General features: G+C 44.1%; 1 protein-coding gene across 1 annotated transcript; it reads left to right on the plus strand.

Moving 5' to 3' along the window:
- Window positions 1-11,055: 11,055 nt before the first annotated feature.
- On the plus strand, window positions 11,056-14,627 carry LOC122543426 (SPRY domain-containing protein 4-like). Its single transcript, XM_043682142.2, has 2 exons — window positions 11,056-11,157; window positions 13,539-14,627. The coding sequence occupies exons 1-2, from the start codon at window positions 11,061-11,063 to the stop codon at window positions 14,075-14,077; spliced, it is 636 nt and encodes a 211-aa protein (XP_043538077.2). The 5' UTR covers window positions 11,056-11,060; the 3' UTR covers window positions 14,078-14,627.
- Window positions 14,628-16,179: the final 1,552 nt, after the last annotated feature.

A 16,179-nucleotide genomic window follows, 5' to 3' on the forward strand; every position in this document is an offset into this window, starting at 1 on the left:
GATATCCTAAATTAATCTAGTCCCATGTGCCAGCACCCGGCCCATATCCCTCCAAACCCTTCCTATTCATATACCCATCCAGATGCATCTTAAATGTTGTAATTGTACCAGCCTCCACCACTTCCTCTGGCAGCTCATTCCACGCACCACCTTCTGAGTGAAAATGTTGCCCCTTAGGTCTCTTTTAAATCTTTCTCCTCTCAGCTCAAGCCTATGCCTCTAGTTTTGGGCTCCCAACCCGGGAAAAAGACCTGGGGTATTCACCCTATCCATGCCCCTCATGATTTCATAAACCTCAGAGTCCTGCAGGATGGAAACAGGCCCAAACTGGTCCATGCCGACAAAAATGTCCATCCACGCTAACCCCATTTCCCTGCACTTGGCGCATATCCTTCTAAACATTTCCTATCCATGGATTTGTCCAAATGCCTTTTAAATGTTGTGGGTGTGCTGACCCAGCCTAATACAGTGGAAACAGCACGTTTGATTACCTATTTTACCTATTCTTCACACAGGTTTTTTAGGTGGTTCACATTTCTGTGTCCTCAAATGGCTGCTACTTTAGCCTTTGGAGGCGTCGTAACTTCAAACAACTGAGCAAAAGCTGTCACTTTGTCTTTCACCTTGTCTCCTTGTATGTTTTATTCAGCTGTAAGGCACATACAGGTGCCATCGACTGGCTTATTCTGGGCTGTTTTTAAATAGGTTTCAAACTTCCAAAACGCCTTGGAGAATTTATCAAAAGTAGACTCATAATCTCTATTGCATTCCCCTAGTACCCCAGTAAGCCCTGCTGCTCCACTTGTTAAAGTCAAATACTCAGGTCCACCATTCCCTAGCATGTACCAATGTCATTGTAACTTCTGGTTTCAATTAAGGACCACATATGATGTTTAACTGTCATCTCGGACTGTTGCTTCTCAAATTTAATACCTTGATTATAACCTTGACTCGTGTGAATCCCACTTCTGACGCCACCACTGGATTTTGGGATCTGGGACCATAATTACCTCATATTGGCAGTTGACCATTCATAAAGAATATCAGATGGTTTATTATGCTTGCTAAGAAGCAATAATTCAGACAAGATACAAAAACAGAAATTGCTGGAAAAACTCAGCAGATTAGGCATCTGTAAAAAGCAAGCAGAGTTAACATTTCAGGTCCAGTGACTCTTCTTCAGAACTGATTATAACTGATTGCCAGACGTGAGTTTTTCCAGCAATTTCTGTTTTTGTTTCTGATTGCCAGCATCCACAGTTCTTTGGCATTTTTAAAAAGTTAAATAAGACTAATTAAATTAGTTGAATTCAGAAAAGTATACAAACCATAACAGATTGAAGTATGGAGGCAGAATCTTTGTCTTCAACTGAAGAAGAGGTCTTCTTCCTCTTCTCTTATATCAAATGCATTGCCCTCATCTACACAGCTGGTTACCTCTTTGAAAAATTCAACCAAGTTTGTCAGACATGACCTTCCCTTCAAATACATACTTACTATTCTTGATTAATCCCAGTCTCTCCAAATGCAGATAAATTCTGCCCCTCAGAATTGCTACCAACAATTTCCCCACCACCAGGCTGGCTGGCTGGCCTGTAGTTTCCTGGTTTATCCCTTGCTCCCTTCTTGAACAACAGTACCACATTGGCTGTTGTCCTGTGCTGTAGCATTTCTCCTATGGCAAGAGAGGAATTAAAAATTATTACCAGACCCTTGCTATTTCCTCCCTTGCCTCACTCAACGACCTCGCATACATTTCACCCAGCCCTGGAGATTATCTACCTTTAAGCTTGTCAGACCACTTAGAACCTCCTCTCTATGTTAACATCTTTAAGAGTTTTACATCACTTCTCCCTGATTTCTATACCCACACCATCCCTCTCACTTGTGAACACCAGCACAAAATGTTAATTTAGAACCATGCCCCCATGCATAAATTACCACTGAGGTCCTTTATGGGCTCTACTCTTTCCCTATTTTTCCTTTTATTCTTAATGGACCTGTAAAGTAACTGGATTCTTCTTTATCCTACTTGGCAATATTCTTTAATGCCCCCTTTTTGCTCTCCTGATTTCGTTTTTAAGTTTCCCCTTGCATATTCTACACCCTTCTCGGGATTCTGCTGTTTTGAGCCTTCGATATTTGCCAAAGGCCTCTCTTAGTCATAGAGTCATAGAGATGTACAGCATGGAAACAGACCCTTCGGTCCAACTTGTCCATGCCAACCAGATATCCTAAATTAATCTAGTCCCACCTGCCAGCATTTGGCCCATATCCCTCCAAACCCTTCCTATTCATATACCCATCCAGATGCCTTTTAAATGTTGAAACTGTACCAGCCTCCACCACTTCCTCTGGCAGCTCATTCCACACATACACCACCCTCTGTGTGAAAAAGTTGTCCCTTTGGTCCCTTTTAAATCTTTCTCCTCTCACCTTAAACCTATGCCCTCTAGTTTTGGGCTCCCCACCCTGGGAAAAGACATGGGCTATTCACCCTATCCATGCCCCTCATGATTTTATAAACCTCTATAAACCTCAGAGTCCTGCAGGACGGAAACAGGCCCAAACTGGTCCATGTCAACCAAAATATCCATCCATGCCAACCCCATTTCCCTGCACTTGGCCCATATTCTTCTAAACCTTTCCTATCCATGTATTTGTCCAAATGCCTTTTAAATGGCATTAATGTGCCTGCCTCAAACACTTCCACTCATTTCATATGCGTACTACCCACCGTGTAAAAACATTGCCCCTCAGGTTCCCTTTTATTCTATCCCCTCTAACCTTAAACTGATGTCCTCTAGTCCTCGATTCCCAATGCTGGGGAAAAGACTGAGTGCATTCACCCTATCCATGCTCTCATGATCTTATACACTTCCATAAGGTCCCCCCTCAGTCTCCTACACTCTAAAGCAAAAGGCCCTAGCTTGTCCAACCTCTCCCTATAACTCAGATCATTAAGTCCTGGCAACATCCTTGTAACTTTCTTCTGCACTCTTTCCAGTTTAAGAACATCCTTCCTATTGCAAGGTGACCAAAACTGAACACAATACTCCAAGTGAGGCTTCACCAACCTCCCGTACAACTGCAACATAACTTCCCAATTTCTATACTCAGTGCCCTGACTGATGAAGGCCAGTGTGCTAAAAGCTTTCTTCACTGCCCTGTCTACCTGGGACTCCACTTTCAGAGAACCATGCACCTGAACTCCAAGGTTCCTCTGTTCCACGACACTCCTTAAGGCCCTACCATTTACCATCAAATTTCTACCTTGATTTGACTTTCCAAAAACGCAAGTCATCACACTTATCCGTATTAAACTCCATTTGCTATTTCTCAGCCCACTTCCCCAGCTGATTAAGGTCCTGTTGCAGTTTCTGATAACATAGAAAAATACAGCGCAGTACAGGCCCTTTGGCCCTCGATGTTGCGCCGATCCAAGCCCACCTAACCTACACTAGCCCACTATCCTCCATATGCCTATCCAATGCCCTTTTAAATGCCCATAAAGAGGGAGAGTCCACCACTGCTACTGGCAGGGCATTCCATGAACTCACGACTTGGTGAGTAAAGAATCTACCCCTAACATCTGTCCTATACCTACCACCCCTTAATTTAAAGTTATGCCCCCTCGTAATAGCTGACTCCATACGTGGAAAAAGGTTCTCATGGTCAACCCTATCTAAACCCCTAATCATCTTGTACACCTCTGTCAAGTCACCCCTAAACCTTCTTTTCTCCAATGAAAACAACCCCAAGTGCCTCAGCCATTCCTCATACGATCTTCCTACCATACCAGGCAACATCCTGGTAAACCTCCTCTGCACCCGTTCCAGTGCCTCCACATCCTTCCTATAGTATGGCGACCAAAACTGCACACAATACTCCAGATGCGGCCGCACCAGAGTCTTATACAACTGCAACATGACCTCAGTTGGAACTCAATTCCTCTACCAATAAAAGCCAGTACGCTATATGCCTTCTTCACCGCACTATTTACCTGGGTGGCAACTTTCAGAGATCTGTGTACATGGACACCAAGATCCCTCTGCTCATTCACACTACCAAGTATCCGACCATTAGCCCAGTACCCCATCTTCTTGTTACTCTTACCAAAGTGAATCACCTCACACTTACCTACATTGAACTCCATTTGCTACTTTTCTGCCCAGCTCTGCAGCTTATCTATATCCCGCTGTAACCTGACACATCCTTCCTCACTGTCAACAACTCCACCGACTTTCGTATCATCCGCAAACTTGCTCACCCAACCTTCTAGCCCCTCCTCCAGGTCATTTATAAAAATGACAAACAGCAATGGTCCAAAAACAGATCCTTGCGGAACACCGCTAGTAACTGCACTCCAAGATGAACCTTTACCATCAACTACTACCCTCTATCTTCTTCCAGCCAGCCAACTCCTAATCCAAACCTCCAACTCACCCTCAATGCCATACCTCCGTATTTTTTGCAGTAGCCTACCATGGGGAACCTTATCAAACGCCTTACTAAAATCCATGTACACCACATCTACCGCTTTACCCTCGTCTACTTCCTTAGTCACCTTCTCAAAGAATTCAATAAGGTTTGTGAGGCACGACCTGCCCTTCACCATGCTGACTAACCTTCCTCACTGTCCACGATACTGCCTATTTTGGTGTCATCTGCAAACTTACTAATCATGCCTTGCATGTTCTCATCCAAATCGTTGATATAGATAACAAACAGCAATGGGCCCAGCACCAACCCCTGACGTACACTACTAGTCATAGGCCTCCAGTCTGACAAGCATCCTTCCACTTATACACTCTGCTTCCTTCCCTCAAGCCAATTGTGTATTTAATTTGACAGCTCCCCCTGGATTCCATGCAATCTCACCTTTCAGAACAGCCGACCATGTGGAACTTTATCAAAGGCCTTACTGAAATCCATATAGAATATGTCTACTGCCCTGCCCTCATCAATCTTCCTGGTCACTTCATCAAAGAACTTTTGCAAATTTGTAAGGTATGATTTCCTCACCCCTCAGCCTCCAATGCCCCAGGGAAAACAGCCTATTGAACGATGGTGTAAGAGAGAGGGATTCAAATTCCTGGGACATTGGAACAGATTCTGGGGGAGGTGGGACCAGTACAAACTGGATGGTCTGGTTCCAGTTTTGTCCAGGTGCAATGTCCTAGGAGAGTGTTTGCTAGTGATGTTGGGGAGGGTTTAAACTAATATGGCAGGGGGATGGGAACCAATGCAGGATGTTGGAGGGAAGTAAAGTAGGGACAGAAACAAAAGGACAGGAAGGGGAAAAGTGAAAGTGGAAGACAGAGAAACCAAAGAGAAAAACCACAAAAGGCACATTTCACAACGATTCTAAAAGGGCATTAAATGTCAAAACAAAAATGAGCCTGAATGCTGTGTATCTCAATGCAAGAAGCATTCCACAGAATCATACAATCCCAACAGCGTGGAAACAGGTCATTCGGCCCAACAACTGATTCTCCGAAGAATATCTCACCTAGCCTATCCCAAGAACCCTGCATTTCCCATGGCTAATCCACCTAACCTACACATCCCTGGGCACTATGGGCAATTTTGCACACCCAATCTACCGAACCAGCACGTCTTTGGACTGTTGGAGGAAACTGGAGCACCCAGAGGAAACACATGCAGACACAGGAAGAATGTGCAAACTCCACACAGACAGTCACCTGAGGCTGGAATTGAACATGGATCCCTGGCGTTGTGACACAGCAGTGCTAATTTGTAATAATGTGGATGAATTGACTGTGCAAACAGCTATTAACGGGTATGATGTAATTGGGATGACAGAGACCTGGTTCCAGGGTGACCAAGGATGGGAACTCAGCATCCAGGGTTATTCAATTTTCAGGAAAGCCAGACAGAAAGGGAAGGTAGGTGGGGTAGTGTTGCTGGTTAAGGAGGAAATTAGCCTGGACAATGTGGAATCAGTATGGGTGGAGCTGTGGAACACCAAAGGGAAAAAGACATTAGCAGGAGTTGCCTACATACCACCAAACAGTCGTTGTGATGTTGGGGACTGTATTAAACAGGAAATTAGAGATGCATGCAGTAAGGGTACAGCGGTCATTATGGGTGACTTCAATCTACATATTGATTAGATTAACCAAATTGGTAGTAATGTGATGGAGGAGGATTTCCTGGAATGTATGAGGGATGATTTTCTCAACCAATATGTTGAGGAACCAACTAGAGAGCAAGCCTTCCTCGACTGTTATTATGCAACGAGAGGATTAATTAGCAACATTGTGGTGCGAGATCCTTTGGGGAAGAGTGACCACAATATGGTAGAATTCTTTGTTAAGACGGAGAGTGACACAATTAAATCTGAAACTATGGTCCTGAACTTAGAGGAAGGTAACTTTGATGTTATGAGGCATGCATTGGCTAGAGTAGACTGGTGAAGGATACTTAAGGAGTTGATAGTGGAAAGGCAATGGCAAACATTTAAAAAAACATATGGATGAACTTAACAATTGTATATCCCTATCTGGGATAAGAGTAAGACAGAGAAGGTGGCACAACCATGGCTAACAAAGCAAATCAGGAACAGTATTAAAGCCAAAAAGGAGGCATATAAATTGGTCAGAAAAAGCAGCAAACTTGAGGACTGGGAGAAATTTAAAATTCAGCAGAGGAGGATAATTCAGAAAGGGAAAATAGAACATGAAAGTAAGCTTGTGCAAACCTTGAAAAAACTGACTGCAAAAGCTTTTATAGATATGTGAAGAGAAAAAGACTGGTGAAGACAAATGTAGGTCCCTTGCAGTTAGAATCAGGTGAATTCATAATGGACATCAGAGATGGCAGGCCAGTTGAACAAATACTTTGGATCTGCCTTCACTAAGGAGGACACAATAACCCTCAGGAAATGCGAGGGGGACAGAGGGTCAAGCATGAAGGGGGAAACTGAGGAAATCTTTATTAGTCAGGAAATGGTATTGGGGGAATTGATGGGAGTAAAGCCAAATAAGTCCCCAGGGCCTGATGCTATCCATCCCAGAGTATTTAAGGAAGTAGCCCTAGAAATAGCAGATACAGAAGTGATCATTTTCCAACATTCTATAGACTTTGGAAGAGTTCCAATGGACTGGAGGGTAACTAGTGTAACTCCAATCTTTTAAAAAAGGAGGGAGAGAGAAAATGGGGAATTATAGACCAATCAGCCTGACATTGCTGGTGGGGAAAATGCTGAAGTCAATCATTAAGGATGTAAAAATTGAGCATTTGGAAAGCGGTGACAGGATCAGTCCAAGTCAGCATGGATTCACTAAAGGGAAATCATACTTGACTAATCTTCTGGAATTTTTGAGGATGTGACCAGTAGAGTGTACAAGGGTGAATCAGTAGATGTTGTGTATCTGGACTTTCAAAAGGCTTTTGACAAGGTTCCACACAAGAGATTAGTAAGGAAAATAAAAGCTCATGGTGTTGGAGGTGTATTGACATGGATAGAGAAGTGGTTGGCAGACAGGAAGCAGAAAGTTGGAATAAACCAGTCCTTTTCAGAGTGGTAGGGAGTGATGAGTGGGGTGCCGCAGGGTTCTGTTCTTAGCTGTTCACAATACACATTAATGATTTGGGCGAAGGAACTGAATGCCATAGCTCCAGATTTGCAGATGATGCTAAGCTGGGTAGCAGTGTGTGCTGTGAAGAGAATGCTAAGAGGCTGCAGGGTGACTTGGACAGACTGGCTGAGTGGGCAAATACGTGACAAATGCAATATAATGTGGATAAATGTGAGGTTATCCATTTTGGTCACAAAAACAGGAAGGCAGATTATTATCTGAACGGTGACAGTTTAGGAAAAGGTGAGGTGCAACAAGACCTGGATGTCATGGTGGAACAGTCGCTGAAGGTTGGTGTGCAGGTGCAGCAGGCAGTGAGGAACGCTAACGGCATGCTCTCCTTCATGACAAGAGGATTAGGATACAGGAGTAAGGATGTCTTGTTGCATTTATACCTTGCCTGGGTGAGACCACACTGTGAGTACTGTGTGCAGTTTTGGTCTCCTAATCGGAGAAAGGACATTCTTGCTATTGAGGGAGTCCAGCGAAAGTTCACCAGACTGATTCCCAGGATGGCAGGACTGACATATGAGGAAGGACTGGGTCGAGTGGGCTTGTATTCGCTGGAATTTAGAAGAATGAGGAGGGAATCTCATAGAAACATAAAATCCTGATGGGACAGGACAGGCTAGATGCAGGATGAATGTTCCCGATGTTGGGGAAATCAAGAACAAGGGGTCACAGTGTAAGAAAAAGGGGTAAGCCATTCAGGACTGAGATGTGGAAGAATCTCTTCACTCAGAAAGTTGCAAACCTGTGGAATTCTCTCCCACAGGAAGTTGTTGGGGCCAGTTCATTAGATATATTCAAGAGGGAGCTGGACATGGCTAAAGGGATTAAGGGGTATGGGAAAAGGCAGGAGTGGGACACTGAGATTGCATGATCAGCCATGATCGTATTGAATGGTGATGCAGGCTCGAAGGGCCAAATGGCCTACTCCTGTACCTATTTCCTATTCAGCCTTCTCTTTATCCAATCCTGCACATCCCTTGATATTCAGGATGATGGTCCAAACCTTCTTTATTAGTATGTATTAGCCCTGTACTCTCCATATTTCCCTCTTGACTGCTTCCTATTGTTTGGACATAGATTTACCTCAAAGTATCTGCTCCCAGTCCACTCTAGCCAAGTTATATCTGATCTTATTAAAATCAGCCTTCTCCTAGTTGAGAACTTTGACTTCAGGTCCATCATTGACCTTTTCCAACAACAATGTTGAACCTAACTGAGTTACAATCATTGTCTACTCTCCCAATGATACTTCAACCACTTTCCCAGCTTTGTTGCCAAAAATTAAGTCCAGGACAGCCCCCTCTCTTGTGGGATGTTCTAAATACTGGCTTAAAAAGCTATCCTGAATGCATTTTAAAAATTCTGCTCCCTCTAAATCTTTCACAGCATTCATAGTTAATGCTGGGAAAGGTGGGTACTATGACTACCCTAATACTTTTACATTTCCCTGGAATTTGCCTATATATCTGTTCTTCTATATTTTTTGGACTGTTAGGGGTACTATAAAACACTTCCAGCAATGTGATTGTTCTCCTTTGGTTTTTAATCTCTCCTATATGGTTTCACTTGAGGAACTTTCCAAGATGTTATCCCTCCCTTACTGTTGTAATAGATTCCCTGGTCAAATTTGCAACACCTCTTTTACCCCCTTCCCTGTCTCACCTGAAAGCCCTGTATCCTGGAATATTGAGCTCAGTGCCCTCTCTCAGCCATGTCTCTGTGACAGCAATGACATTGTACCCCCATGTTTTAAGTTGTGCCCTCAACTCATACACCATGTTTGCTCAACCCTTAGCATATCAGATCCATCTGAAGAGGATGGGAGTATAGGAGGTATAGTAAGTTTTCAGATGACATCAAAATTGGAAGTGTAGTGGTGTGGTGAAACGGTTAAAAATTATGTCCCAATACATGTGTGAATCTAACCGGAATGGAGGTGTTGCTTAGTCCCGTGTGAATCTTATTACACACCTCCCCGTGTGAATCTTCTTATCTGTATGTAACCAGAATGGAATGTGTTTTTTAGCCTTGCTCTGCTGTTCACATGAATGTTTATATCTGGAAAAGAGTATATCAGCTGGAAAAGTCTCCAGTTCGGTGAGTCTGCTCCGGGGTTACGTTTAACCGCCGAGCGTGGGTTGTTGGCAACCGCTCTACGAGAACTGACGGCTCCCAGTTCCGGTAACATGTAGAGTGAGTATAAGCCAGACCCGTTGTAAGTATGAGACCTGGTTGTGGCGACGCTGCGGGGAATAAAATGCTCATATTCTAACAGACTCGCCTCTTGGTCGTTTGTTCTGTGTCAGACTACTCTCCTACGAACCTGACCTTGAGAATTTTTTAAAACAAGTGGACAGCAAAGAAGGTTACCTCAGATTACAATGGGATCTTGATCAGGTGGGCCAATAGGCTGACGAGTGGCAGATGGACTTTAATTTAGATAAATGTGAGGTACTGCATTTTGGAAAGAGAAATCAGGGCAGGACTTATACACTTAATGGTAAGGTCCTGGGGAGTGTTGCTGAACAAAGAGACCTTGGAGTGAAGGTTCATAGCCCCTTGAAAGTGGAGTCACAGGTAGATAGGATAGTGAAGGAGGCGTTTGGTATGCTTTCCTTTATTGGTCAGACTATTAAGTAGAGGAGTTGGGAAGTCATGTTATGGCTTACAGGATATTAGTTAGGCCACTGTTGGAGTATTGTGTGCAATTCTAGTCTCCTTCCTCTTGGAAGGATGTTGTTAAACTTGAAAGGGTTCAGAAAAGATTTACAAGGATGTTGCCAGGGTTGGAGGATTTGAGCTACAGGGAGAGGCTGAACAGGCTGGGGCTGTTTTCCCTGGAGTGTTGGAGGCTTATAGAGGTTTACAAAATTATGAGGGGCATGGATAGGGTAAACAGACAAAGTCTTTTCCCTGGTGTTGGAGAGTCCAGAACTAGAGGGCATAGGTTTAGGGTGAGAGGGGAAAGGGGCAACTTTTTCACACAGAGTGGTACGTGTATGGAATGAGCTGCCAGAGGAAGTGGTGGAGGCTGGTACAATTACAACATTTAAAAGGCATTTGGATGGGTATATGAATAGGAAGGATTTGGAGGGATATGGGCCGGGTGCTGGCAGGTTGGACTAGATTGGGTTGGGATATCTGGGTCAGCATGGACGGGATGGACCGAAGGGTCTGTTTCCATGTTGTACATCTGTGACTCTATAGGAATTATATCAGACACGGAACGTTAACAGTATCTCTCTCACGCGACAGATGTTGCCTGACCTGCTGAGTTTCTCCAGTAATTTCTATTTGCTTCTGAAAGAGGAAACCGTCGGTTCTCCAACATACAATTAACCACCAGAGGGACCCAGCACAGACTTCGACGGAGCCGCTGATGAAATCACGCATTGCCCGCGAGGCAACGTCATGACGTTGAGACGGACCGTATCTGGGTTAAAGATGGCGGCGGGCTGGAGGACTTTGCGAGGAACTGGTTATCGGTTGTTGCTTGGGGCGGCGAGGAGGCAACTGTGTGTCCTGGATTTTCCCAAACGCTGTAAGATGTTTATTGGCCTTTCACGTGCGAGAAGCCCCGAACATGAGAAGGTTGACCACATCAGGGTGTTGCTGGGGGAGAGAGGTGTATATGAGGGTCTCGGGCATGTGATAATGGGGGAAGTGGGGCTGTGGGGCAGGGTTGAAGGAATGGAACTAGCTTTGGTGGGGTTTGTCGTTAATGTTGAGACTGAGGGGAACAGCGGCGGTTGTTAAGCATCGTGGAATCACTGGGAGAGTAAGATTAGTGAGGGTGTGGTTAGTGGCAATCATCAGGTTATGAATAGGTAGAATTTTGAAAAAGAGACCACAGACCAGAGATGATTGAAATAGTCTAACAGTAATGCGTAGCCAATTGGTGCCAGTTTCTTTGGAGATACTACCAGAATGTTACTAGCTGCAAATGAATCTAGGCTGCAGGCAAAGTCTGAATGTGTTGCTGGAAAAGCGCAGGTCAGGCAGCATCCAAGGAGCAGGAGAATTGACATTTTGGGCATGAGCCCTTCTTCAGGAATGAGGAAAGTGTCCAGCAGGCTAAGATAAAAAGGTAGGGAGGAGAGACTTGGGTGTTGGAAATGTGATAGATTTCTAACGTCCCTTCCCCCAAGTCCCTCCTCCCTACCTTTTTATCTTAGCCTGCTGGACACTTTCCTCATTCCTGAAGAAGGGCTCATGCCTGAAACGTCGATTCTCCTGCTCCTTGGATGCTGCTGGACCTGCTGCGCTTTTCCAGCAACACCTTTTCAACTCTGATCTCCAGCATCTGCAGTCCTCACTTTCTCCTTGCAGGCAAAGACTAACAAGTTCTTGGAGACAGCCTCTCAGCAATGCCTCTTTTACTTACACTCCTGCAAAAATTGAAATTGCTGGAAAAGCTCAGCAGATCTGACAGCATCTGTGAAGAAGAATTAGAGTTAATGTTTCAGGTCTGATCTGGTGACCCTTCCTCATAACTTCAGTTCCCAGTTCTGAGAAAGGGTCACCAGACCCAAAACATTTAACTTTGATTTCTCTGCACAGGTGCTGCTAGACCTGCTGAGCTTTTTCAGCACACTCCATTTTTGCTTCTGATTTTATTTACGCCCCAATCTGTTACCACTTCTGTTGCAGAACTACAGCTGCAACAGCAAACTGGCCTGTCAATGCAGCAAATCCCCCACCATAAATCATTTTAAACTTTTTTTTCAACATCTGTATCGCTATCTAAAGATACCCTCGCTTCTTCCTGTCTGCTGCAATGGCACCTGCCTCTCCCACTGGGACTGCCAGCTGAACAACTGTGGACTAATTCCTTGGTCCAGTAGGATGTGTTAATGCACTTCTGGAGGCAAATGGCTCTGGCAAGATTGCATGGGCATGTGACTGGGCGTCACTAGTGGAGTGGGGAGTCAGTTTTAATTCACCCTTGGAAGATTCTGCCCTTTGTGCAGGGCTGCAGATTGGCTCTGGCCTTCCACCTGGTTCCAGCTAAGAAGTGGCTGCTGCAGTAGTGCCAGACCTCAGTATTCTCACTAAAATTGTCTCCCTGATCAGCTGAGTTCCTGTTCTTTATGTACATCTTGCACTCTTTGAAATGTCACCATTGTAATGTTAGAAATGGGTATACAACAAGATCCCATAACAACAGCAAGCTCATTTTTTTGGGGGGGAAAATAGGAATAGAAAACACTTGTCGAACAGCATTTGTAGATAAATTAACAGTTGACATTAATTGAAGTTTGTTTTATTGATGCCAATTGAGCAATAATGAACAGGACATTGTTCCTTGCTCTCTAAGTAATGGCCATGGAAACTTCTCCATCCACCTGACAGGATTTTAATGGAAACAATCTCTCACTATCTATCCACAACAAGATCCCCTCGTTTTCCTCTTTGCTACCCTACCCCCTAGATTGAATTTCAATCGCCACACTGCTGCAGCTCTGAGAGAAATGCTGGACACATGTCGAGCCCATTCTCCTTTTCGTCCCTCCTCACCTGAAGCTTTGTATCTCTGTTTCACATCCACCAAGCTAAAATCCTTTGATTCTGACCTTTTTCTCCTTCCCTGAGCCTGTTCACAACTCCTCACTCTGTGACCCATCTTCTCAACACCCTAACAGTCTTCTTGCTCACCCCTATACACCTATCATTTCATTCCTCACCTTAGGCCACTTCTTCTGATTCCCACTCCCAGCGTAACCATCTGACTATCCCTCAACCTGCAGTCTCTATCTCACCCATCCCACACTGAGCCTCAAATGTTCATAATTGAAGCTGAGAAGACATTTGGTAACAAATCTGTGTGCTTAAAAGGAATTGCTTACCACTGGCTAACTGGGAATGTGTCTCAAGCAATGTACTTTGGGGAGCAGTGTGTAGCATTTCTTTTTTCATTTATAGACTTAAATTTCAAATTGGATGAGAAGACCGCTCACAGTTGCTTAGACCTTTTCAAAAAAGAGACTGGAGTTATCTACCGTATGATTGGCATTGACCCAAGTAAAGTGCCAAAAAACCCTGAGCGCTTCAGAGAGTGGGCTGTGGTCTTGGCTGATGTGACTCTTTCAACTGGGAGACATTACTGGGAAGTAACAGTGAAACGATCTCAAGAGTTCCGAATTGGGGTGGCAGAGGCAAACATGTCACGAGAAGAATGTATTGGTGCCAATGATTGCTCCTGGGTTTATGCCTATCTCCAGAGGAAGTGGTACTCCATGTCTTCCAGTGAGATGGTACCGGTTGACTTCTTTGGAAAGCCTGATCGAGTGGGCTTTCTTCTGGACTGTGACGACAAGGAGCTTAGTTTAATAGATGTTGAGAAAGCGGCGGTTGTTAGCACAATAACAGCTGATTTCAAGATGCCACTAGTTCCAGCCTTTGCGCTATGGGATGGAGAGCTCTTGACACATTCAGGCATGGCCATTCTGCAAGGCATCTGAATTCCCTCCTGCCTTCCAGTGAAGGTGCTTTCTATCTGGACTTCATTCTGTTCGCTGTGTAATTTTTCAGGAATTGGCTACAATAATTCATCTTTTGAACAAGAGTTATCCTTTTGACCTCTTGATGTACTGTCTAAAAAACTGTGTCCATGTTTTATCCAGCTATGAGCAATATACAAATGCTGCTATTATTGAGATCCATGTAATTTCCTGAGGATACACATGTAACCTCTCTTTAGTGTGGAAGAGAATTTTACAAAGAAAAACAGACTTTGGTCCTTGTTAACAATGAGAGGACTTAAATCTCTATGGGCTGGTTCTGGTTCTGGCTTTGTGCAACTCTTTCCACATTGGATAATTGCATCACCAGCTCTTAAAATGCCAAGATGTAACTAAGGGGATGTGCTCAATTGAGGTGTAGAGGTCTGCATTTTAAAAAAAAAAGTCAAGACTGAAGAAGTAAATGATCAACAGTGTTGCATGAAGTTATAATTAAGTATTCTATTCTATCTGTATTCTAAGAATTTAATAAAATGTGATTTTAAAAGCATTGACTGTCAGCTTTACTGTAGTAAGATACCCCAAGGCATGTTACAGGGCCATCATCAAACAACCGTACACTGACCTGGGGAATCTCAATCCTCCACCAACCAGCCCCCAAGCTCATAGTTCACCAACCCCTTACAACCCCTTACAACCCACTTCTCCTTTCTGTTTGTAGACTTTGAGATAGGTCTGCCTGGGCAGTCTATTGTTTCTGCCTGTTCCTACCCCAAGGAACTTTATTTCTTCCTACCTTTGTCTAGTCCCTTCTGACACTCAGTTTCAAAATTTCCAATTTGCAGGCTCTAGCCATCTCCTCTTTACCATGGATTTACAAACCCTCGACATATCCATCCCCCATCAAAATGGTCTTAGAGCTGTCTGTTTCTTCCTGGAAAGAAGGCTTGAACTGTCCCCACCCTCCTCCGCCTCGTCACGTTTGTCCCCAGTTTGAACAACTTCTTTAATTCCTCTCACTTTCTTCAGGTTAAAGGGTTGGCCGTGGCTACTCGCATGTGCCCCAGTTATGCCTGTCTCTTTGTGGGATATGTGGAACATTCCTGTTCCAGTCCTACTCTGACCCCACCCACAGCTCTTTTCTCCAGTATGTTGATGACCTCAGCAGTGAGGATTCCCCCCTCATCTCAGAGTCATAGAGATGTACAGCATGGAAACAGACCCTTTGGTCCAACCCGTCCACACCGACCAGATATCCCAACACAATCTGTTCCACCAGCCAGCACCTGGCCCATATCCCTCCAAACCCCTCCTATTAATATACCTATCCAAATGCCTCTTAAATGTTGTAATTGTACCAGCCTCCACCACTTCCCCTGGCAGCTCATTCCATACATGTACCACCCTCTGTGTGGAAAAAGTTGCCCTGTAGGTCTCTTTTATATCTTTGAACTGGAAAAAATTATCAATTTTGCTTCCAGTTTCCACCCAGCTTTCATCTTAACCCGGTCCATCTCTGACTCCTCCCTTCCTCGACATCTGTTTCCATTTCTGGGAAATATGCTAGCCATTGATATCTATTACAAACTCGCTGATTCCCACAGTTACCTGGACTATACGTCCTCACACCCTGCTTCCTGTAAGAACTCCAGTCCATTCTCTGCTTGTCAATCTTTTATGATGATGCCAGGGGGTGTCGAAGTTTTACTGACCTGAAACAAGACTCCAACAAATGATATCTTTGTCTAAAGCCAGTCTTTTGTTTTTATTCTTGCATGCAAGGGTAGAGATTCTGTACATATATACGTAGCATCTCCAAGTTATTCAAAATAGTATTTTTATAACGTAATCATGGATAGTCTTTACGTGACTTCTTCATTTTAGTAGCAAACCGAGTTACGATAATGAGCCAAACTGGTAGGGAATGAATGAAAACTGCAGTTTTATAGCTCGTACTGTTCACAGCTAGTTCAGGTCACGGAGGCTGTCTGTTCTTTCCCAGGAATTCTGGCCAAAAGGCCAGTACTTGCTAAGATTCATGGATTATGACCAAAAAGTTGTTTGTTTTTGTACTGGTTACTGCTTTTAACTAAAACACCTAT

This window comes from Chiloscyllium plagiosum, unplaced genomic scaffold (genome assembly GCF_037043375.1).
Source record: "Chiloscyllium plagiosum isolate Xiang-an unplaced genomic scaffold, Cpla_swu_hap1 HiC_scaffold_53X, whole genome shotgun sequence".
NCBI classification, from domain to species: domain Eukaryota; kingdom Metazoa; phylum Chordata; class Chondrichthyes; order Orectolobiformes; family Hemiscylliidae; genus Chiloscyllium; species Chiloscyllium plagiosum.

Bases quoted from the DNA above. Each gene is read 5' to 3' on its own strand.
- LOC122543426 (XM_043682142.2), top strand. From the start codon at position 11,061: ATGGCGGCGGGCTGGAGGACTTTGCGAGGAACTGGTTATCGGTTGTTG. The intron at 11,158-13,538 runs GTAAGATGTTTA...TTTCATTTATAG, and splicing joins CCTGGATTTTCCCAAACGCT to ACTTAAATTTCAAATTGGAT.